General features: G+C 40.6%; 1 protein-coding gene across 1 annotated transcript in view; it reads left to right on the forward strand.

Moving 5' to 3' along the window:
• Positions 1-21,484, forward strand: part of CFAP299 (cilia and flagella associated protein 299) — a 733,601-nt gene extending 712,117 nt beyond the window's left edge. Inside the window, exon 6 of the mRNA XM_061420590.1 lies at positions 21,263-21,484. Coding sequence (XP_061276574.1) covers positions 21,263-21,334 — 72 coding nt within the window. The 3' untranslated portion in view covers positions 21,335-21,484. The remainder of the gene's footprint in view (positions 1-21,262) is intronic.
• Positions 21,485-25,806: the final 4,322 nt, after the last annotated feature.

Here is a 25,806-nt window from a genome sequence, read left to right on the forward strand (position 1 = left end):
TATTTATAGTCACCCTACTTATTTAACTTATATGCAGAGTACATCATGCAAACTGCCAGGCTGGATGAAACACAAGCTGGAATCAAGATTGCCAGGATAAATATCATTAACCTCAGATATATGCAGATGAACCATGCTTATGGCAGAAAGCAGAGAGGAACTAAAGAGCCTCTTGATGAAAGTGAAAGAGGAGAGTGAAAAATCTGGCTTTAAACATTTAAAAAATGAAAATCATGGCCTCTGGTCCCATCACTTTATGGCAAATAGATGAGGAAACAATGGAAACAGTGACAGGCTTTATTTTTCTTGGGCTCCAAAATCACTGCAGATGGTGATTGCAGTCATGAAATTAAAAGACGCTTGCCCTTTGGAAGAAAAGCTATGACAAACCTGCTGCTGCTGCTAAGTCACTTCAATCGTGTCCGACTCTGTGCGACTCCATAGACGGCACAGGCTCCCCCATCCCTGGGATTCTCCAGGCAAGAACACTGGAGTGGGTTGCCATTTCCTTCTCCAATGCATGAAAGTGAAAAAAGTGAAGTCGCTCAGTCGTGTCTGACTCGTTGCGACCTCATTGACTGCAGCCTACTAGGCTCCTCTGCCCATGGGATTTTCCAGGCAAGAGTACTGAAGTGGGTTGCCATTGCCTTCTCCAATGACAAACCTAGACAGTGTATTAAAAAGCACAGATATCACTTTGCCAACAAACATCCGTATAGTCAAACTATAGTTTTTCCAGTAGTCATGTGAGAGTTGGACCATTAAGAAGGCTGAGTGCTGAAGAATTGATGTTTTTGAATTGTGGTGTGGGAGATGATTCTTGAGAGTCCCATGGACTTCAAGGAGATCAAACCAGTCAATCCTAAAGGAAATCAACCCTGAATATTCATTGGAAAGATAATACTGAAGTTTAAGTTCCAATACTTTGGCCACCAAATGCGATGAGCTGACTCATTGGAAAAGAACATGATGCTAGAAAATATTGAGGGAAGGAGGAGAAGAGGGCAACAGAGGATGAGATGGTTGGATGGCATCATCGACTCAATGGACATGAGTTTGAGCAAACTCCAAGAGATGATAAAGGACAGAGAAGCCTGGCCTGCCACAGTCCATGGGTTGCAAAGAGTTGGACATGACTGAGTGACAGAACAATACAACAACTTGTATTTTAAATATATATACAAATTATTTTTCTATCCGTAGATTTGGTGAAATTTTAGCAATTATTTTTATGAATTCTATAGTGTAGTTAACTAAAATCCTGTAAACATTTTAAATTTTATTTATGAGCTTCCTTACATTCAAGTTTCTAATGATTTCAATTTTCCAACTAACAACCTTTCCTACAGATTTAAATAACTGTCATAAATTTAATAAATTAAACTTATAATGATTCATGTTCTCATAAAAGTTTCAATATAGTTCATAAATTTATAAGATTTTAATTTAAAATAGTCTGAATTAATTATTCAAATATCATATTTTATTTTAAAATAAAAATAACTTTTATCCAGAATTAATTTTCTCTTAATCCCTTTGTTTTTAGGAGCTGCCTCCCAGGTGGGTGTAATTTAGATATTTTTTTTAATTGAAGTACATTTGACTTACAATATAGTGTCAGTTTCAGGTGTATAGAAAAGTGATTGAGTTATACATTTTTCATATTATTTTCCATTATAGGTTATTATGATATACTGAACACAATTCCCTGTGCTATTTAGTAAATCCTGTTGACTAGCTAGTTTATGTATAGTAATTTGTATTTGTTAACCCCATACTCATAATTTATCCCTCTGCCTGTCCCTTTCCCCTTTGTAACCATAAACTTGTTTTCTATGTAAGTCTCTCTGGTTTTGTATACATTTTAAATTAGAATAATAATGCTTCTTATTGTTCAGTCACTCAGTCATGTCCGACTCTTTGCAACCCCATACAAAGACGGGAGCATGCCAGGCTTCCCTGTCCTTCACCATCTCCTGGAGTTTGCTCAAACTCATGTCAGTTGAGTCGGTGTTACCTATTAAATAATCTGGGCTTCCCAGGGGGCATGTGTCAATGCAGGAAATGCAAAAGATGCAGTTTGATCCTTGAGTTCAGAGGATTGCCTAGAGTAGGAAATGACAACCCACTCCAGTATTCTTGCCTGGAAAATTTCATGGACAGAGGAGCCTAGTGGTTTACAGTCCATGGGATCACAAAGAGTCAGACACGACTGATCAAGTAAGCACACACACACACACACAAATTAGATCATCTATCCCTAATATGCCAGTGTTTCTTAAAAGTTTTAGCTATTTTAAATATTTTTAAGTATCAGTTCCGTTCAGTTGCTCAGTTGTGTCCAACTCTTTGCAACCCCATGAATCGCAGCACTCCAGGCCTCCCTGTCCATCACCAACTCCTGGAGTTCACTCAGACTCACGTCCATGGAGTCAGTGATGCCATTCCCGCCATCTCATCCTCTGTTGTCCCCTTCTCCTCCTGCCCTCAATCCCCCCTAGCATCAGAGTCTTTTCCAATGAGTCAACTCTTCACATGAGGTGGCCAAAGTACTGGAGTTTCAGCTTCAGCATCATTCCCTCCAAAGAAATCCTAGGACTGATCTCCTTTAGAATGGACTGGTTGGATCTCCTTGCAGTCCAAGGGACTCTTTTAAGAGTCCTCTCCAACACCACAGTTCAAAAGCATCAATTCTTCGGTGCTCAGCCTTCTTCACAGTCCAACTCTCACATCCATACATGACCACTGGAAAAACCATAGCCTTGACTAGATGGACCTTTGTTGGCAAAGTAATGCCTCTGCTTTTCAATATGCTATCTAGGTTGGTCATAACTTCCCTTCCAAGGAGTAAGCGTCTTTTAATTTCATGGCTGCAGTCACCATCTGCAGTGATTTTGGAGACCAAAAAATAAAGTCTGACCCTGTTTCCACTGTTTCCCCATCTATTTCCCATGAAGTGATGGGACCAGATGCCATGATCTTCGTTTTCTGAATGTTGAGCTTTAAGCCAACTTTTTCACTCTCCACTTTCACTTTCATCAAGAGGCCTTTTAGTTCCTCTTCACTTTCTACCATAACAGTAGTATCATCTGCATATCTGAGGTGATTGATATTTCTCCCGGCAATCTGGATTCCAGCTTGTGCATCTTCCAGTCCAGCGTTTCTCATGATGTACTGTGCATATAAGTTAAATAAGCAGGGTGACAATATAGAGCCTTGACGTACTCCTCTTCCTATTTGGAACCAGTCTGTTGTTCCATGTCCAGTTCTAACTGTTGCTTCCTGACCTGCATATAAGTTTCTCAAGAGGCAGGTCAGGTGGTCTGGTATTCCCATCTCTTTCAGAATTTGTTGTGATCCACACAGTCAAAGGCTTTGGCATAGTCAATAAAGCAGAAATAGATGTTTTTCTGGAACTCTCTTGCTTTTTCCATGATCCAGCGGATGCTGGCAATTTGATCTCTGGTTCCTCTGCCTTTTCTAAAACCAGCTTGAACATCAGGAAGTTCACGGTTCATGTATTGCTGAAGCCTGGCTTGGAGAATCTTGAGCGTTACTTTACTAGAGTGTGAGATGAGTGCAATTGTGCGGTAGTTGGAGCATTCTTTGGCTTTGCCTTTCTTTGGGACTGGAATGAGAATTGACCTTTTCCAGTCCTGTGGCCACTGCTGAGTTTTCCAAACTTGCTGGCATATTGAGTGAAGCACTTTCACAGCATCATCTTTCAGGATTTGAAATAGCTCAACTGGAATTCCAACACCTCCACTAGCTTTGCTTGTAGTGATGCTTTCTAAGGCCCACTTGACTTCACATTCCAGGATGTCTGTCTCTAGGTGAGTGATCACACCATCGTGATTATCTTGGTCATGAAGATCTTTTTTAAGTATAGCTATTTCAAATATTTAAAATAATTCATATATTTAGATTGCTTCTATATTTATTCCCAACATTTAAGACACAAAAATTAATTATGTCATCAAAAGTAATTTTTACATTACCTTCTAAATTGAATGTGTGTGGTGTGTTAATCACTTCAGTAGTGTCCAACTCTTTGCAACCCCATGAACTGCCACCCACCAGACTCCTCAGTCCATGGGATTCTCCAGGCAAGAATACTGAGTGGGTTGCTGTGCCCCTCTGGTCAATATCTCCAACAGTTTCTGCCAGTACAATTGTTGTCTAGCTAGAGAGATGGATTCCATGTTCTTCCTACTCCATCGTCATGTTAAGTGCGGATGTACTTTTGAGGCCCACACAGACAGCAGAAGGCTTGAAAAGAGTGACTGAGAAGGAGCGAAGTGCTCGGGGCCTGAGCTCCAGGCACTAAGAAGCCACATGCACCTTAGCATCCCCCAGTTAGCAGGCAGAAATGCTAGCAGGAACTCAGGGCACGTGATCTGCATCCCGCCAGCAGCACAGAGACTTAATTTAATGAACTGAATTTAATGACTGAATAAACTGTGGTGTTGGAGAAGACTCTTGAGAGTCCCTTGGACTGCAATGAGATCCAACCAGTCCATCCTAAAGGAAATCAGTCCTGGGTGTTCATTGGAAGGACTGATGTTGAAGCTGAAACTCCAATATTTTGGCCACCTGATGCAAGGAGTTGACTCATTTGAAAAAAATCCTGATGCTGGGAAAGATTGAGGGCAGGAGGAGAAGGGGACGACAGAAGATGAGACGGTTGGATGGCATCACCGACTCAATGGACATGGATTTGGGTGGACTCCAGGAGTTAGTGATGGACAGGGAGGCCTGGCATGCTGTGGTTCATGGGGTTGCAAAGAGTCAGACCCGACTGAGTGACTGAACTGAACTGAACTGAACTGAATGTAATGATAGTAAGTATTGAACAGAGTATTTGTTTGCTGGGGATGCCATAACAAAATACCACAGACTGCGTGGCTTAAACAATGAGAATTTATTTCTGACACTTCTAGAGACTGTAAGCCCAGGATCGAGGTATCAGAAAGTTTGGTTTCTTCTGAGACCTCTCTTCTTGGCTTGCATGTGCCGTGCTTCTTGCTGTTTCTTCACTCAGTCTTTCCTCTGTGCAGGCATCCCTGGTATCTCTCCACGTGTCAAAATTTATTATTCTTGTGAGAACATCAGTCAGATTAGATTAGATTCCACTGTAATGGTGTCATTTTACCTCGGTACCACTTCAAAAGCTGTTTCTCAAAGTGCAATCATATTCTGAGGTACCGGGGTGGAGGGAGGGAGGAACAGAACTTTAGACATGAATGTGAGCCCATAACGTGGGATGTGGACCACAAATACCCAGGACATTCTCAGGATTAGAACCTCTGGGCCAGTGCAAAGCCAAGACTAGACTTCTGAGAGTTCCAATATCATGTCTTTTTTTTTTCCTTTTTTTAATTTTTTTAAAATTTAAATTTATTTATTTTAATTAGAGGCTAATTACTTTACAATATTGTATTGGTTTTGCCATACATCAACATGAATCCGCCACGGGTGTACACGTGTTCCCATGCAGCTGGCCTTGGATTCAGATGTCGTGTTGCCTGATTTTGTAGCCTGATTTAAGTTTGCAGCACCCACCCAGGTTGATTGATATTCAATGAATCTATGTAAGATTTCATCCATGTTCTGTTGCTCAATCGTGTCCAACTCTTTGCGGCCCCATGGACTATATAGTCCACCAGGCTCCTCTGTTCATGGAATTTTCAAGGCAAGAATACTAGAGTGGGTTGCCATTTCTTCCTCCAGGGGATCTTCCCAACCCAGGGATGGAACCCGCATCTCATGCATCTCCTGCATTAATAGGTGGATTCTTTACCGTTAAGTCACCTGGGAAGCCCCTATTTATATATACTTTATATCAACAGAGCCACAACTCCTATAAATGTTTTAAATGACATGTCCTTGTGTTGAGCTTAGCTCTCACATCTTACCTTGCCCTGTGATCACAGTACTAAGGTCAAACTAATGCGACTACTGGGAATTGGAAACTCCTTCTATGAAAGTTCATTGAACTGACTTTAACCCAGTAAAGAAGAGACAGCGATTAGAGAGCTGTTACACATGAGTCCAGGGTTCACAAAGAAAGTAATTTTAACCTGAAGCTAATGGTCGAATGCAGGGCCAAGGAAAGGAACTATATGAAATGTATATGAGCATCAGCAGAAGAATGGTGAGCCAAAGACATAGGACCAAAGAATGAACTAGCCGACAGAAAGGAAATGAAACCAGAAATTGAGCAATGCAATAAAGAGTAAAGAGCATTAAGAACCAGACTGTTTGGCAAGCTGATGTTGGTAATTGGCCAAATCACTTTATCTCTCCAGACTTTGGCTCTTGAAGGTCTCTTCAAAATCCAAAACATCTATGATTTCTCCTTGCTGTTTTTCTAATCTATTTATAGATTCCCTCAGCTGAACAGAATAGCCTTGCAAGTTAAGCATAATTTTCTCCAAGTGATAGTTTAAAGGCATTGTCCAAGACTGGTTGCAAGTGATGGCTATCCGATCTGAAGCTTTCTTATAAAAACACTGAGCTGTCTCCTAGGATTAAAGAAAGGAATATGTCTGCATCGCAGGAATAATCATCATCATACACTGTCAGAAGTCCTGCTCTACCCCATTACTGTGTTGTTCTCTGTGCATCATATTCTCTTCCAACAGAACAGCCTCTCTGTTTCTCCGGGTGTGCACCTCTCACTCTCTCTCTCTCCCTCCACCCCCTTCTCTTCCTCCCTCTTTCCTTCCTTCCCTTCCCCCTTCTCTTTTTACCCAAGTCCAAAATCCCAGAGAAGGGAAACTTGACTCAGCATCAACCAGGAGCCCAGCACCACTAAAATTTAAAATCTAGGAAAGTCAGGCTATGCAGATTTATGTTCTCCTTTGGGCTTCCCTGGTGGCTCAGATGGTAAAAAAAATCTGCCTGCAATACAGGAGACCTGGGTTTGATCCCCTGGTTGGGAAAATCCCCCAGAGAAAGGAATGGCTACTCACTCCAGTATTCTTGCCTGGAGAATTCCATGGCCAGAGGAGCCTGGTGGGCTACAGTCCATGGGGTCACAAAGAGTCAAAAACAACTGAGCACACTTTAACTACAACACTTAGTTAAAGTGTGTTTAACTAACACACTTTAATTACAACAACTATGACAGTCTTGTGAAAGAATGAGAATCTTCAGAAAAGCATGTAGTTCTGACTAAACAATGCATCCAGTTCAATGGAGTAGAGAGTGTGAGTAGAAGAGAATAAAGGGAGAAGTCTGGGATACTAAAGTACTCAATCGTCCCTCATAAATCAGTCGGTAAAGAATCTGCCTGCAATGTAGGAGACCCAGGTTTGACTCCTGGGTCAGGAAGATCTCCTGGAGAAGGAAATGGCTACCCACTCCAGTATTCTTGCCTAGAGAATCCCATGGACAGAGGAGCCTGTCAGGCTACGGTCCATGGGGTCACAAGAGTCGGACATGACTTAGCAACTAAACCACCACCAAGGTACTCAGTCATTGGAGCAGCAATTCATTCTTCCTCTTTTACTGGTGGTGACAAAAGGAGGAAAAGCAGCAGTGACCATGTGACTGGATGAATACTCTTTCTGTGCAATTCCTACTTTATACTACAGTTTTTGTAAGATAAGAAAGTATATACTTAGAACTACCTGATCTTTGACCAGCATCCTCAAATTTTATTGTATTTCCCAGAATAGTATGATTTAAACAGTTAACAATAGCCAGAAACTATCTTAATCTCAAGGAAATTGAAAGAAAATGTCTACTTATTTAGGGCTTCCCTGGTGGCTCAGTAGGTAAAGCATCTGCCTGAAATGCAGACCTGGGTTCGATCCCTAGGTCGGGAAGATCCCTTGGAGAAGGAAATGGCAACTCATTCCAGCACTCTTGCCTGGAAAATTCCATGGATGGAGGAGCCTACTAGGCTACAGTTCATGGGGTCACAAAGAGTCGGACATGACTGGGCGATTTCACTTTCTGCTTATTTAATTATGAAGGACACAATGTAGGAGACCTGGGTTTGATCCCTGGGTTGGGAAGATCCCCTGGAGACTGGTTACCCACTCCAGTATTCTTGCTTGGAGAATTCCAAGGACAGGGAAGCCTGGGAGGCTAGAGTCCATAGGGTTGCATAGAGTTGGACATGGCTGAGCGACTAACACACACACACACGCGCACACACACACACACACACACACTTGTTTTTTGTTTGTTTGGTTTTTTTTGCTTCTTGTGAGCCAGATACTCTTCCAGAGACACAATAATGAATAAGTGCTTCCTTCAATAAATTCATTAACTTGGATTAAAAAGGAATCTCAGGCACCTTCTGTTTTTGTTTTTGCTGCTGATACTACTGCTATTATGAATTAATTTCCTCCTCATTACAGCTACCAAAAGATTGTTGTAGATGTGACATGAATTGGCCAAGACTTTCTAGAACCAATTAAGTCAAGAGGATGAAGATGCTGGTTTATTGAGAATACCACTAGGGAACTGTTTCCCAAAATATGTTCTGTAGCACACCAATCTTTTTACAGTATCTTCCAAAAGAAAAAATATTCTGTGGTCAAATAAGGCTGTGAAATTGCATACTGCAGATTTCTCCTCAAGACTCACAATGTGACATGTTATTGACTCTGAGAAGTTCCAAAATAAAGACAGCTCTGTAAGTTTGTTTAAGTTCCCACACAAATTGTCTACTGATCAACACGCCTCCGTTTTCACCATCAAACACCTATTAGCATCTGAGTTACTTGAGGTTTTCTGTTGTTGTTTGGAAGCCACATAAACAAATCTCACACATTTAAGTGGAAATAGGAGTATACTAGAATCCAAGGAACAGTTGAAAGCCAAGACTCAGGAAAAAATAGAGGATTCTGAAAGCCTCTCTGTCAAATGCTGTCAGTAAATAAAGCAGAGGACCAACTACTTCCCAATCTCTGTCTGTCAGCCCTAAATTTCAGATTCTCAAGAGACGAAGCCTGATGAGCCATCAGAGGGCTGGGTGTCTACTACATCAGTCAGCAATGGTAAAGGTCAGATGGTAGACATACTACATGGAGCTCCATCCCTGAGTCTCAAGGGCTGTTTCTAGAGAGGGGGAGATTATCATGAGTTTGGAAGACACCCAAGAAATGTCTACTATGAAATCTCTTGAAATGAGAAGCTCGCATTGTTAAAAACCATTCATATGATGCTGACTCGATTTAATTTTAATATTTTAAATGGGGAGAAATATACTCCTATTCCTAATATTGCTTTGAGACTTAACCAGAAATGGATGTCAATATTTCCTTCCAAATGCAGTTTTGCCATCAACTGAAATTATTATTATAAATAAAATTGTTATACAGTGTGCTATGTATATATAAATTTTGATATGCTTTCCAGGTAACAATGCTCCTTGAATTATTTCTTCAGTAGACTATCCAAATTGCTTTGCTCATATATTATCTGAGATTTTTGCAACTCCCTTTATGACAATGTTTCTGTGTATGTAGTTTTAGAATGTTTGTGTGTATGTAGTTTTATTTTCCTCCGTGCCAATAACACATTATTTATGGACACTGAATATTGAATTATATGTAATATTTTAATTAATATAATTTATTTTATTGGATTGGTTTGAGGTTTACAAAAAATTGAGGACAAAGTATAGTTTCCACTTCTTCTCCTCATACTTACACAACTTCCCTTGTTATTAACATCTCGCATTAATGTGCTATATTTGTTACAATTAATAAACCAAACTGAAAAATTACTAAGTCCATAGTTTATATTAGAGATCACTCTTTGTCCTGTTGTTCAATTCTGTGGGTTTTAACAAATGTATATCGTTTGTATCCATCATAACAGTTACCAAAGGAAATATCCAAATCAGTTCAGTTCAGTCCCTCAGTCATGTCTGACTCTTTGTGACCCCATGAATCACAGTACGGCAGGCCGCCCTGTCCATCACCAACTCCGGGAGTTCACTCAGACTCACGTCCATCGAGTCAGTGATGCCATCTAGCCATCTCATCCTCTGTCGTCCCCTTCTCCTCCTGTCCCCAATCCCTCCTAGCATCAGAGTCTTTTCCAATGAGTCAACTCTTCACATGAGGTGGCCAAAGTACTGGAGTTTCAACTTTAGCATCATTCCTTCCAAAGAAATCCCAGGGCTGATCTCCTTTAGAATGGACTGGTTGGATCTCCTTGCAGTCCAAGGGACTCTCAAGAGTCTTCTTCAACACCACAGTTCAAAAGCATCAATTCTTCTGCCCTCAGCTTTCTTCACAGTCCAACTCTCACATCCATACATAACTACTGAAAAACCATAGCCTTGACTAGACGGACCTTTGTTGGCAAAGTAGTGTCTCTGCTTTTCAATATGCTATCTAGATTGGTCATAACTTCCCTTCCAAGGCGTAACCATCTTTTAATTTCATGGCTGCAGTCACCATCTGCAGTGATTTGGGAGCCCAGAAAAATAAAGTCTGATCCTGTTTCCACTGTTTCCCCATCTATTTCCCATGAAGTGATGGGACTGGATGCCATGATCTTCGTTTTCTGAATGTTGCGCTTTAAGCCAACTTTTTCACTCTTCACTTTTACTTTCATCAAGAGGTTTTTTAGTTCCTCTTCACTTTCTGCCATAACGGTGGTGTCATCTGCATATCTGAGATTATTGATATTTCTCCCGGCAATCTTGATTCCAGCTTGTGTTTCTTCCAGTCCAGCGTTTCTCATGATGTACTCTGCATAGAAGTTAAATAAGCAGGGTGACAATATACAGCCTTGATGTACTCCTTTTCCTATTTGGAATCAGTCTGTTGTTCCATGTCCAGTTCTAACTGTTGCTTTATGATCTGCATACAAATTTCTCAAGAGGCAGGTCAGGTGGTCTGGTATTCCCATCTCTTTCAGAATTTTCCACAGTTTATTGTGATCCACACAGTCAAAGGCTTTGGCATAGTCAATAAAGCAGAAATAGATGTTTTTCTGGAACTCTCTTGCTTTTTCCGTGATCCAGTGGATGTTGGCAATTTGATCTCTGGTTCCTCTGCTTTTTCTAAGACCAGTTTGAACATCTGGAAATTCATGGTTCACGTATTGCTGAAGCCTGGCTTGGAGAATTTTGAGCATTACTTTACTAGCGTGTGAGATGAGTGCAATTGTGCGGTAGTTTGAGCCTTCTTTGGCATTACCTTTCTTTGGGACTGGAATGAAAACTGACCTTTTCCAGTCCTGTGGCCACTGGTGAGTTTTCCAAATTTGCTGGCATATTGAGTGCAGCACTTTCACAGCATCATCTTTCAGGATTTGAAAGATCTCAACTGGAATTCCATCACCTCCACTAGCTTTGTTCGTAGTGATGCTTTCTAAGGCCCACTTGACTTCACATTCCAGGATGTCTGGCTCTAGGTCACTGATTACACCATCATGATTATCTGGGTCATGAAGATCTTTTTTGTACAGTTCTTATGTGTATTCTTGTGTTGTTGGAAGAGGGTGTTTGTTATGACCAGTGCATTTTCTTGGAGAAACTCTGTTAGTCTTTGCCCTGCTTCATTCCATATTCCAAGGCCAAATTTACCTGTTACTCCAGGTGTTTCTTGACTTCCTACTTTTGCATTCCAGTCCCCTATAATGAAAAGGACATCTTTTTGGGGTGTTAGTTCTAAAAGGTCTTGTAGGTCTTCATAGAACTGTTCAACTTCAGCTTCTTCAGCATTACTGGTTGGGGCATAGACTTGGATTACTGTGATATTGAATGGTTTGCCTTGCAAACAAACAGAGATCATTCTGTCGTTTTTGAGATTGCATCCAAGTACTGCATTTTGGACTCTTCTGTTGACCATAATGGCTACTCCATTTCTTTTGAGGGATTCCTGCCCTCAGTAGTAGGTATAATGGTCATCTGAGTTAAATTCACCCATTCCAGTCCAGTTCGCTGATTGCTAGAATGTCGACATTCACTCTTGCCATCTCTTGTTTGACCACTTCCAATTTGCCTTGATTCATGGACCTGACATTCCAGGTTCCTATGCAATGTTGCTTTTTACAGCATCAGACCTTGCTTCTATCACCAGTCACATCCACAGCTGGGTATTGTTTTTGCTTTGGCTCCATCCCTTCATTCTTTCTGGAGTTATTTCTCCACTGATCTCCAGTAGCATATTGGGCACCTACTGACCTGGGGAGTTTCTCTTTCAGTATCCCATCATTTTGCCTTTTCATACTGTTTATGGGGTTCTCAAGGCAAGAATACTGAAGTGGTTTGCCATTCCCTTCTCCAGTGGACCACATTCTGTCAGATCTCGCCACCATGACCTGCCCATTTTGGGTTGCCCCATGGGCTTGGCTTAGTTTCATTGAGTTAGACAAGGCTGTGGTCCTAGTGTGATTAGATTGACTAGTTTTCTGTGAGTATGGTTTCAGTGTATCTGCCCTCTGATGCCCTCTTGCAACGCCTACCATCTTACTTGGGTTTCTCTTACCTTGGGCGTGGGGTATCTCTTCATGGGTGCTCCAGCAAAGCGCAGCCATTGCTCCTTACCTTGGACGAAGGGTATCTCCTCACTGCCACCCTTCCTGACCTTCAATGTGGGATAGCTCCTCTAGGCCCTCCTGCACCCGCACAGCCACGGCTCCTTGGACGTCGGGTTGGTCTTCCCGGCCACCGCCCCTGGCCTCCAGTGTGGGAGCGTGGGGTAGCTCCTCCTGCCCACCGCCCCTGGCCTCGGGCTTAGAAACGTGGGTTATCTCCTCCCGGCCGCCACCCCTGACCTTGGACACTGGGTATCTCCTCTCAGCCGCCCCCCTGACCTTGGACGTGGGGTAACTCCTCTTGGTCGCCGTCCTTCAGGCATGGGGCCCTCCTGGCTTCTGCCCCTGACCTCGGACGTGGGGTGGCTCCTCTCGACCACGCTTAGTGCTCTGGTCGCAGCCGCATGCACTGCAACAACACAAGAGAAGACTCTATACATGGATATCACCAGATGGTCAACACCGAAATCAGATTGATTATATTCTTTGCAGCCAAAGATGGAGAAGCTCTATACAGTCAGCAAAAACAAGACCAGGAGCTGACTGTGGCTCAGACCATGAACTCCTTATTGCCAAATTCAGACTTAAATTGAAGAAAGTAGGGAAAACCACTAGACCATTCAGGTATGACCTAAATCAAATCCCTTATGATTATACGGTGGAAGTGAGAAATAGATTTAAGGGCCTAGATCTGATAGATAGAGTGCCTGATGAACTATGGATGGAGGTTCGTGACATTGTACAGGAGACAGGGATCAAGACCATCCCCAAGGAAAAGAAATGCAAAAAAGCAAAATGGCTTTCTGTGGAGGCCTTACAAATAGCTGTGAAAAGAAGAGAAGTGAAAAGCAAGGGAGAAAAGGAAAGATATAAACATCTGAATGCAGAGTTCCAAAGAATAGCAAGAAGAGATAAGAAAGCCTTCTTCAGCGATCAATGCAAAGAAATAGAGGAAAACAACAGAATGGGAAAGACTAGAGATCTCTTCAAGAAAATTAGAGATACCAAAGGAAAGTTTCATGCAAAGATGAGCTCGATAAAGGACAGAAATGGTATGGACCTAACAGAAGCAGAAGATATAAAGAAGAGGTGGCAAGAATACACAGAAGAACTGTACAAAGAAGATCTTCATGACCCAGATAATCACCATGGTGTGATCACTCACCTAGAGCCAAACATCCTGGAATGTGAAGTCAAGTGGGCCTTAGAAAGCATCACTATGAACAAACCTAGTGGAGGTGATAGAATTCCAGTTGAGCTATTCCAAATCCTGAAAGATGATGCTGTGAAAGTGCTTCACTCAATATGCCAGCAAATTTGGAAAACTCAGCAGTGGCCACAGGACTGGAAAAGGTCAGTTTTCATCCCAATCCCAAAGAAAGGCAATACCAAAGAAGGCTCAAACTACCGCACAATTGTACTCATCTCACATGCTAGTAAAGTAATGCTCAAAATTCTCCAAGCCAGGCTTCAGCATTATGTGAACTGTGAACTTGCTGATGTTCAAGCTGTTCTTAGAAAAGGCAGAGGAACCAGAGATCAAATTGCCAACATCCGCTGGATCATGGAAAAAGCAAGAGAGTTCCAGAAAAACATCTATTTCTGCTTTATTGACTATGCCAAAGCCTTTGACTGTGTGGATCACAATAAACTGTGGAAAATTCTGAAAGAGATGGGAATACCAGACCACCTGATCTGCCTCTTGAGAAATTTGTATGCAGGTCAGGAAGCAACAGTTAGAACTGGACATGGAACAACAGACTGGTTCCAAATAGGAAAAGGAGTACGTCAAGGCTGTATATTGTCACCCTGTTTATTTAATTTCTATGCAGAGTACATCATGAGAAACGCTGGACTGGAAGAAACACAAGCTGGAATCAAGATTGCCGGGAGAAATATCAATAATCTCAGATATGCAGATGACACCACCGTTATGGCAGAAAGTGAAGAGGAACTAAAAAACCTCTTGATGAAAGTAAAAGTGAAGAGTGAAAAAGTTGGCTTAAAGCGCAACATTCAGAAAACGAAGATCATGGCATCCAGTCCCATCACTTCATGGGAAATAGATGGGGAAACAGTGGAAACAGGATCAGACTTTATTTTTCTGGGCTCCCAAATCACTGCAGATGGTGACTGCAGCCATGAAATTAAAAGATGCTTACTCCTTGGAAGGAAAGTCATGACCAACCTAGATAGCATATTGAAAAGCAGAGACACTACTTTGCCAACAAAGGTCCGTCTAGTCAAGGCTATGGTTTTTCCTGTGGTCATGTATGGATGTGAGAGTTGGACTGTGAAGAAGGCTGAGTGCCGAAGAATTGATGTTTTGAACTGTGGTGTTGGAGAAGACTCTTGAGAGTCCCTTGGACTGCAAGGAGATCCAACCAGTCCATTCTAAAGGAGATCAGCCCTGGGATTTCTTTGGAAGGAATGATGCTAAAGTTGAAACTCCAGTTCTTTGGCCACCTCATGTGAAGAGTTGACTCATTGGAAAAGACTCTGATGCTGGGAGGGATTGAGGGCAGGAGGAGAAGGGGATGACAGAGGATGAGATGGCTAGATGGCATCACTGACTCGATGGACGTGAGTCTGAGTGAACTCCCGGAGTTGGTGATGGACAGGGAGGCCTGGCGTGCTGCGATTCACGGGGTCGCAAAGAGTTGGACACGACTGAGTGACTGATCTGATCTGTGTATTCTTGCCACCTCTTCCTGATATCTTCTGCTTGATCCCTGAGGGAGGCTTTCTTATCTCTTCTTGCTATTCTTTGGAACTCTGCATTTAGATGCCTATATCTTTCCTTTTCTCCTTTGCTTTTCACTTCTCTTCTTTTCACAGCTATTTGTAAGGCCTCTCCAGACAGCCATTTTGCTTTTTAGCATTTCTTTTCCATGGGGATGGTCTTAATCCCTGTCTCCTGTACAATCTGATGAACCTCATTCCATAGTTCATCAGGCACTCTATCTATCAGATCTAGGCCCTTAAATCTATTTCTCACTTCCATTGTATAATTATAAAGGATTTGATTTGGGTCATACCTGAATGGTCTAGTGGTTTTTCCTACTTTCTTCAATTTCAGTCTGAATTTGGCAATAAGGAGTTCATGGTCTGAGCCACAGTCAGCTCCTGGTCTTGTTTTTGCTGACTGTATAGAGCTTCTCCATCTGTGGTTGCAAAGAATATAATTAATCTGATTTTGGTGTTGACCATCTGCTGATGTCCATGTGTAGAGTCTTCTCTCGTGTTGTTGGAAGAGGCTGTTTGCTATGACCAGTGCATTTTCTTGGAAAAACTCTATTAGTCTTTGCCCTGCTTCATTCCGTATTCCAAAGCCAAATTTACCTGTTACTCCAGGTGTTTCTTGACTTCCTACTTTTGCATTCCAGTCCCCTATAATGAAAAGCACATCTTTTTGGGGTGTTAGTTCTAAAAGGTCTTGTAGGTCTTCATAGAACCATTCAACTTCAGCTTCTTCAGCATTACTGGTTGGGGCATAAACTTGGATTACTGTAATATTGAATGGTTTGCCTTGCAAATGAACAGAGATCATTCTGTCGTTTTTGAGATTGCATCCAAGTACTGCATTTCAGACTCTTTTGTTGACCATGATGGCTACTCAATTTCTTTTGAGGGATTCCTGCCCTCAGTAGTAGGTATAATGGTCATCTGAGTTAAATTCACCCATTCCAGTCCAGTTCGCTGATTGCTAGAATGTCGACATTCACTCTTGCCATCTCTTGTTTGACCACTTCTAATTTGCCTTGATTCATGGACCTGACATTTCAGGTTCCTATGCAATGTTGCTCTTTACAGCATCAGACCTTGCTTCTATCACCAGTCACATCCACAGCTGGGTATTGTTTTTGCTTTGGCTCCATCCCTTCATTCTTTCTGGAGTTATTTCTCCACTGATCTCTAGTAGCATATTGGGCACCTACTGACCTGGGGAGTTTCTCTTTCAGTATCCCATCATTTTGCCTTTTCATACTGTTCATGGGGTTCTCAAGGCAAGAATACTGAAGTGGTTTGCCATTCCCTTCTCCAGTGGACCACATTCTGTCAGATCTTGCCACCATGACCCACCCATTTTGGGTTGCCCCACAGGCATAGCTTAGTTTCATTGAGTTAGACAAGACCAAATATCAAGACTTAAATATTCCCTGGGCTTCCCTGGTGGCTCAGTGGCAAAGAATCCATCTAACAATGCAGGAAACATTGGTTGAATCCCTCAGTAGGGAATGGCAACTCACTCCAGTATTCTCGCCTGGAAAATTCCATGGACAGAGGAGCCTGGTGGATTATAATCCATATGTGCATGTTCAATAGCTCCACTGTGTCCGACTCTGTGTTGACCCTATAGACTCTAACCCCCCAGGCTCCTCTGTCCACGGAATTTTCCAGGCAAGAATACTGGAGTGCCATTTCTCCAGGGGATCTTCCTGATCCACGGATAAAACCCAGGTTTCCCACATTGGCAAATGGAATCTTTATCACTAAGCCACCAGGGAAGTCTGGGCTACTGTCCATGAGGTTGCAAAAGAGACAGACGAGACTTGATGACTAAACAACAAGTAGAGTCTGTGCTCCACCTAACTCACCCCTCCATATCTATCTCCTTTAACCTCTGGCAACCACTCATCTTTCTACTATATCTATAGTTTTGCCTTTTCCAGAATATCATATCATAGAAATCATAGCCTTTTCAAACTGACTCATTTTGCTTAGCAATTTGCATCTCATTTTCCTCCATGTCTCTTCCATGGCTTGAGAGCTCATTTCTTTTCAGTGCTAGGTAATAGTACATTGTCTGGATTTACCACAATTTATTTATCCACTCACCTATTGAAGGACATCTTGGTAGCTTCCACGTTTTGGCAGTTAAGACATAAAGCTGCTATAGATATCTGTGTGCAGGTTTTTGTGTGGACATAAGTTTTCAACTCATTTGAGTATATGTCTAGGAATGTGTTTTCTGGATCATATACTATGTTTAGCTTTGTAGGAAACTGTCAAACTGTCTACCAAAGTGACTATGCCACCAGCAGTGAATGGCAGTGCCTATTGTTCTATATCATTGTTAACATTTGGTGTTGTCAGTGTTTGGACTGTAGCCTTTCTAGCAAGTACAGATGGCTCAGTGGGTAAAGAATCCATCTGCAATGCAGGAGATGCAGGAGACGCAGGTTCAGTCCTTGGATCACAAAGATCCCCTGGAGGGGTGCATGGCAACCCACTCCAATATTCTTGCCTGGAGAGTCTCATGGACAGAGGAGCCTGGCGGGTTACAGTCCATAGGGTCGCAAAGAGTCAGACATGACTGAAGTGACTGCGTTTATATGCATTAATGTAATAGTATCTAATTGTTGCTTTAATTTGTAATTTCCTAATAATGTGTGATGTTGAGCACCTTTTCATATGCTTATTTTCCATCTGTATATCTTCTTTGGTGAAATATTTGTTCAAATATTTTGCCTGTTTTTTTAATGAGGCTGTTTTCTTATTGCTGCATTTTAAGTGTTCTTTGCTTATTTTGGATACAAGTCCTTTATAAGAAATGCTTAGCAAATTTTTTTTTCCCTAATCTGTGGCTTTTCTTTTCACTCTCTTAAAGTATATAATAGAGTTTTTTCAACTATCTTTAAAAGACTCTTTAAAAATCAAAGCTGGCTTTTTCCATACTTGAGAAAAGATTTTATGTAGAATTTGGATTATCTTTTTTTTAAGTTTGACATAATTCTCAACAATAAAACCACATGGCTCAAAGCTTTTCAGAAGAAAAAAAATTGATTATTTCTTATAAGAGAAATAAGAGAAAATAATGTTTTTTATTTCTTGAACCAACTTGAATGTTAAATTTGTCTCAGAAGTAATCTACTCCATTGAAATTTCCTAACATATTTTCATAGAATAGTATATAATGTCTTTGTAGTTTATTTCCTCTATACTTTTTTGTGTTATCAAATATCTAATTCCTATTTTTTAAATTTGTGTTTTATCTTAATTGTATTTATAAGCTATTTGGTTTTAAAGGACTACCATGTTATTTTTTAATTGATTGTGATGCTGATTAATTTGATTTTTATTCTTCATCACATCCTTTTTTATGCCATTTTACAAGTGATCTGTTTTTATCCAAACTCTTTGAGTTGCCCTTAGTCATTTTTTTATTTCTGTTTTTTTTTTTTTTTTTTTTTAAATAATGAATGCTTTTAACACAAAATCTTTCCTTGTGCTTTGGCCACAATCAACAAAATTTGAGAATTCATGTTCTCATTTTTCTTATTTTCTAAGTACTCCATACTTGTAGATTTGTATTTGTCTTTAGCCTAAAATTTTTATGGGATTCTTTTTAAATTTCATTGTAAACCTAATTATTTGTATCTAAGGTTGTGAACACAATTTGTCATTTTATTGCAGTGTTGTAGAAGAACCTTCCCTTTATGGTTTCTACTTGGGAGATTTTATTGATATTTTATTTGCAAGTTCTCTTACAGTTATTTTATTTTTTTAGTTTAGTGCTCCACAGATGGTTGAAAAAACTGAGTATTGTTTTAATACATATTTAAACTGTATTAGTGTATTACCAAGTACCTATATCTCTTATTTTATCTGTATCTTTGTATATGTATATATCAATATTTATGTATGAATATATATATTTTGGCCCATCAGAGGTTAACAGAGATATAACCAAGCTGTCTAATAAAAATAGTGTTTATTATTCCTTTTAAATCTAAATGCTGCTGCTAAGTCACTTCAGTCATGTCCAACTCTGTGCGACCCCATAGACGGCAGCCAACCAGGCTCCTCTGTACCTGGGATTCTCCAGGCAAGAACACTGGAACGGGTTGCCATTTCCTTCTCCAATGTGTGAAAGTGAAAAGTGAAAGTGAAGTCACTCAGTCATGTCGGACTCTTCGCGACCCCATGGACTGCAGCCTACCAGGCTCCTCCATCCATGGGATTTTCCAGGCAAGAGTACTAGAGTGGGGTGCCATTGCCTTCTCCATTTAAATCTAAATGTTTTTGCTTAATTTTGAAAGTCTTCCTTTGCTATTCTTCATGGCATTGTCAGAATGGATTACACCTTTACTAAAAGAAAAGAACCTTCATTTTCCTTTTTCTATCACCCAAACTATTTTTTTTCCTGAAATTTAAACTACCGACCCTACTTTATATCTGTATTGATTTGTCTGATAAATAAGAGTCCAATTGATTATGACTCTCAACATTTTTCATCCTTTTGTATGAAAGTATGTATTCTGTATGTATTCTGAAAGTATAAGCCTATACTCTGCTGTTTAAGTTACTTCAGACATGTCTGACTCTTTGAGACCCCATGGACTGTAGCCCGCCAGGCTTCTCTGTCCATAGGTGTCTCTAGGCAAGAATACTGGAGTGGGTTGCCATTCCCTTCTCCAGGGCATCTTCCCAATCCAGGGATCGAACCCATGTCTCTTAAGTCTCTTACATTGGCAGGCAGTTTCTTTATCACTAGCACTACCTGTGAGCCCTTACTATTATCATTTTAATATAGTTTCTCTTTCAAACTTAAAATCAGTTTTGTAGCAATATTTATGATAGATATTCTCTATTCCGTTCTTAAGGTGCTTGAGTGTCCCTTTATAATGCTTCAGTCCCTTTATAAGGTAAAATCTCTAGTCTTAAATTGTAATATTATTAAGTAATTTAATGTTTTTATTCCAAAATTATTTTCTCATAGCAAGGAAACTGAAAAGTAGAAAACTGGAAGTCAAGTCCCCTCACAGATCAGGGGTAAATCTTCCTTGGTGCCTCAGATGGTGAAGAATCTGCGTGTAAAACAGGAGACCCAGGTTCAATCCCTAAGTCAGGAAAATCCCCTGGAGAAGGGAATGGCTACCCACTTCAGTGGAGAATTCCACTGAATTCTTACCTGGAGAATTCCATGGAGGGAGGAGACTGGTGGGTTACTGTCCATGGGGTCGCAAAGAATTGGACACTAGGACTAAGGGACTTATACTTTCACTTTCAGGATGAAGTAAGTTAGATGCCTGGGTTTGAAATTTAAGGAGATACTTAATCTCAGGGTGCTTCCTTCAACCTGTAATGTAGGTGCCTCATTCACCAAGATCTTGTTTTCTTATATTCACTCCAGTACAGAGAAGACACTACTGCTGATGTTTTCCTGTCACTCTTTCCAGGAAAGTGTTTGTGGTTGTATGTATATGTGTGTATTTTCCTAAACATTGATACTTAGGATCATTGCTAGACCACTCCTCATTGCTTCACACTTAGAATGAGGGTCACCCACTCACTTCAATAAATATTAATTAAAACACCTACTGTTCTAAGCATTTCATTGTTGTTGTTCTTGTTTAGTCGCTAAGTTCATGTCCGACTCTTTGCAACCCATGGACTCTAGCCTGCCAGGCTCCTCTGTCCATGGGATTTACCAGGCAAGAATACTGGATTGGGTTGCCATTTCCTTCTCCAGGAGGTCTTCTTGACCCAGGTATTGAACTCCAGTCTCCTGTATTGGCTGGCATGTTCTTTACCTCTGAGCCACCAGGGAAGCCTGTTCTGGGCATTTACACAATACAAAGACAATGAACACGAACATGCTTCAGTCTTCCTAAGTATTGCATGCTATTCCATTGGATAGATGCACCATAATGGTTTTAACCAGTCTGGTATTGATGATATTTAAGTATTTGTTGTCACAAACTATACTTTTGTTAACATCCTTTTTCATGTATTTTTCTGCCAGGAAGTGAATATACCTGTAGGAGAAACGCCTGAACATAGAACTGCTGAGTCAAAAGGTGTGTCTAATCGTTGATAGGTATCATCAAATTGCCATCCCCAAATGTTACTCTAATTCATAACCCTAAAGTGTAGATGAACAGTAAGATGCACTGATAATACATCTTAGCAATCTTTTCATTATTTGCATCTCTAAAAGGTAAATATTTGTTTTCCATTGTAATTTTAAGTTGTATTTCTTTAATCATGAGTGAGTTTAAACATATTTTTATGTATTTATTGAATACTTTTATGTGTTTTTGCATTTTTGCCTACATCTTATTTTTATGTTCTTTATTTTCTAGTTTATTTGGGAAACTTTGGGCTATATGAAGAATTATTTTTTTTTCTGAAAAATGCAATGCAAATGTTTTTCTCACTTTTTTTTTATTTTCTGTGGTAACATTTGTTGTGCAAAAGGATTTAATTTTTTAGTAGTCAATTTCAATTGTGCTTAGCTTTCATATTTCATGGCAGGAAGACTTGCCCACTCGAAGATGGTAATAACATTTAAAATTTTCTTCTGATACTTTTATTGTTGTTTAGATGTACATTGTACATTTGTGATTTATTTTGATATAAAGAATGATGCAGAAAATTAAACATAATGTTTTTCTCAAATAGTTATTAATTTGTCCCTGTATTTTTCAAAATAATTCATTTTTTCTTCACTAATTTAAAAATCCCAAGTTTAAAAAAAAATAAAATAAAATAAAAAAATAAAAATCCCAAGTTTATCACAATAAATTCACCCTTCTTTTTGTTTATTTCTAGTATCATTATCTAATGTATTGCTGGGTTATTGCATGCTTTAATTTCTTTTTTCTTGTAATTGCTTTTAATGTCCTTTAAAGAAAGCTTATCTTCATTACTTTTTTTTATAGTTGACACAACAATTTTTTACATTGTCTTTAATCTCATTTTTCAAATTCCAAAAGAGCATATAAGGGCTGTATGCGTTTAGAGTAACACCTGTCACATAGTAAATACTCAAAAATTTTAGCCACTTAAATTAATTGTCCAATGAAGTAAGCTCTTTCTAGACCTTGACAAGATGGTGACATTTCCATTGTCTCCACTCAGAGAAGGCAATGGCAACCGACTCCAGTACTCTTGCCTGGAAAATCCCATGGATGGAGGAGCCTGGTAGGCTGCAGTCCATGGGGTCGCTAGGAGTTGGGCACGACTGAGCAACTTCACTTTCACTTTTCACTTTCATGCATTGGAGAAGGAAATGGCAACCCACTCCAGTGTTCTTGCCTGGAGAATTCCAGGGATGGGGGAGCCTGGTGGGCTGCCGCCTCTGGGGTTGCACAGAGTCGGACACGACTCAGCAGCAGCAGCAGCCACTCACTCTGCACTTGGATGTTGCTTGAGTTCTCTACTCATATATTCCTCAACCATAGCAGAATGCATGCAGCTGTCATTAGAAGTTATTTTTATTGTGGAGCTCTCCAGGGCTGTTAGGACTTTCTCCTATGCTCATTGCACAAAGCACCAAAAATTATTGGGACAATTAATTGTTTTTCCTAGTATGCACTTTTACCAAGATTCTTCCTATATGTCCAGGGGTCTTGTACCTGGGGCATATATACACACTACTGCAAGGATTCTCTCTTCTTCTTGTCCAGTTATTTTAAGAGTGGTAAAGTAAAGGTGGGACTTCCCAGGTGGCACTAGTAGTAAAGAACCTGCCTGCCAATGCAGGAGACATAAAGAAACTTGGTTTGATCCCTGGTCAGGAAGCTCCCCTGGAGAAGGAAACAGCAGCTAACTCCAATATCCTTGTTTGGAGAATCCCTTGGACAGAGAGGCCTGGCATGCCACAGTACCCATGCCAGAGAGCAATGCTTTTACTTTTTTTTTTTTTTTTTGGAATATAATTGATTTACAATGTTGTGTTAGTTTCAGGTATACTACAAAGTGAATCGTTATACATATACATATATCCACACGTTTTAAGATTAATTTCCCTTATAGGCCATTACAGAGTATTGAGAGTTCCCTGTGCTCAATTCTTATTAGTTATGTATTTTATATATATATACAGTAGTGTATATATATGTCAGTCCCAATCTCCCAGTTTATCCCCTGGTAACCATAAGTTTGTTTTCTACATCCATGACTCTACTTCTGTTTTGTAAATAAGTTCATTTGTACCTTTATTTTTTAGATTCCATATATAAGTGATATCATAGGATATTTGCTTTTCTCTGTCTGACCTACTTCACTTAGGATGAAAATCTGGAGGTCCATCTATGTTGCTGCAAATGGCATTGTTTTGTTCTTTTCTATTCCTAAATAATATGATGTAGATATAATGGTCATCTGACTACCGCAGATGCTCAAACTACCGCACAATTGCACTCATCTCACACGCTAGTAAAGTAATGCTCAAAATTCTCCAAGCCAGGCTTCAGCAATATGTGAACTGTGAACTTCCTGATGTTCAAGCTGGTTTTAGAAAAGGCAGAGGAACCAGAGATCAAATTGCCAACATCTGCTGGATCATGGAAAAAGCAAGAGAGTCCCAGAAAAACATCTATTTCTGCTTTATTGACTATGCCAAAGCCTTTGACTGTGTGGATCACAATAAACTGTGGGAAATTCTGAAAGAGATGGGAATACCAGACCACCTGATCTGCCTCTTGAGAAATCTGTATGCAGGTCAGGAAGCAACAGTTAGAACTGGACATGGAACAACAGACTGGTTCCAAATAGGAAAAGGAGGATGTCAAGGCTGTATATTGTCACCCTGCTTATTTAACTTATATGCAGAGTACATCATGAGAAATGCTGGGCTGGAAGAAGCACAAGCTGGAATCAAGATTGCTGGGAGAAATACAAATAACCTCAGATATGCAGATGGCACCACCCTTATGGCAGAAAGTGAAGAGGAACTAAAAAGCCTCTTGATGAAAGTGAAAGAGGAGACTGAAAAAGTTGGCTTAAAGCTCAGCATTCAGAAAATGAAGATCATGGCATCCGGTCCCATCACTTCATGGGAAATAGATGGGGAAACAGTGGAAACAGTGTCAGACTTTATTTTTTTGAGCTCCAAAATTACTGCAGATGGTGACTGCAGCCATGAAATTAAAAGACGCTTACTCCTTGGAAGGAAAGTTATGACCAACCTAGATAGCATATTCAAAAGCAGAGACATTACTTTGCCAATAAAGGTCTGTCTAATCAAGGCTATGGTTTTTCCTGTGGTTATGTATGGATGTGAGAGTTGGACTGTGAAGAAGGCTGAGCGCTGAAGAATTGCTGCTTTTGAACTGTGGTGTTGGAGAAGACTCTTGAGAGTCCCTTGGACTGCAAGGAGATCCAACCAGTCCATTCTGAAAGAGATCAGCCCTGGGATTTCTTTGGAAGGAATGATGCTAAAGTTGAAACTCCAGTACTTTGGCCACCTCATGCGAAGAGTTGACTCATTGGAAAAGACTCTGATGCTAGGAGGGATTGGGGGCAGGAGGAGAAGGGAACGACAGAGGATGAGATGGCTGGATGGCATCACTGACTCCCATGGAGGTGAGTCTGAGTGAATTCTGGGAGTTGGTGATGGACAGGGAGGCCTAGCATGCTGCAATTCATGGGGTCGCAAATAGTTGGACACGACTGAGCAACTGAACTGAACTGAACTGAACTGAATAGATGTATGGGCTTCCCTGGTTGGCTCAGCAGTAAAGAATCTGCCTGTAACACAGGAGACTCAGATTTGATTCCTGGGTCAGAAAGATACCCTAGAGGAAGAAACACAACCCACTCCAGTATTCTTGCCTGGGAAATCACATGGGCAGAGGAGCCTGGCAGGCTACAGTTATGGGGTCCCAAGAATCAGAGATGACTTGGCAACCAAATTACTACCAACCAATATAATGTATATATGTACACATCTTCTTTATCCATTCCTCTATTGATGGACATTTAGGTTGCTTGCATGTCCTGACTATTGTAAATAGAGCTGCAGTGAACATTGGAGGTGCATGTATCCTTTCAAATTATGGTTTTCTCTGGGTATATACCTATCAGTGGTATTGCTGGGTCATATAGTAGCTCTACTTTTAGATTTTTAATAAACCTCCATACTGTTCTCCAGAGTGACTCTTTTTTAGTTATATTCTTCAGAGCCCTGAAGTTATAGTAAAGCCTTAAGACCATTTCCGGAGAAGGCAATGGCACCCTACTCCAGTACTCTTGCCTGGAAAATCCCATGGGCGGAGGAGCCTGGTAGACTGCAGTCCATGGGGTCGCTAAGAGTTGGACACGACTGAGCAACTTCACTTTCACTTTTCACTTTCATGCATTGGAGAAGGAAATGGCAACCCACTCCAGTGTTCTTGCTTGGAGAATCCCAGGGACGGGAGACCCTGGTGGGCTGCCATCTCTGGGGTCGCACAGAGTCGGACACGACTGAAGCGACTTAGCAGCAGCAGCAAGACCATTTCAAAGGGTCATAGAAAGCAGAGCTAATGAAACTCCAAGACTCCTGTGCATTTTCAGCCACAA

This window comes from Bos javanicus, chromosome 6 (assembly GCF_032452875.1).
Source record: "Bos javanicus breed banteng chromosome 6, ARS-OSU_banteng_1.0, whole genome shotgun sequence".
In the NCBI taxonomy this organism is placed as follows: Eukaryota; Metazoa; Chordata; class Mammalia; order Artiodactyla; family Bovidae; genus Bos; species Bos javanicus.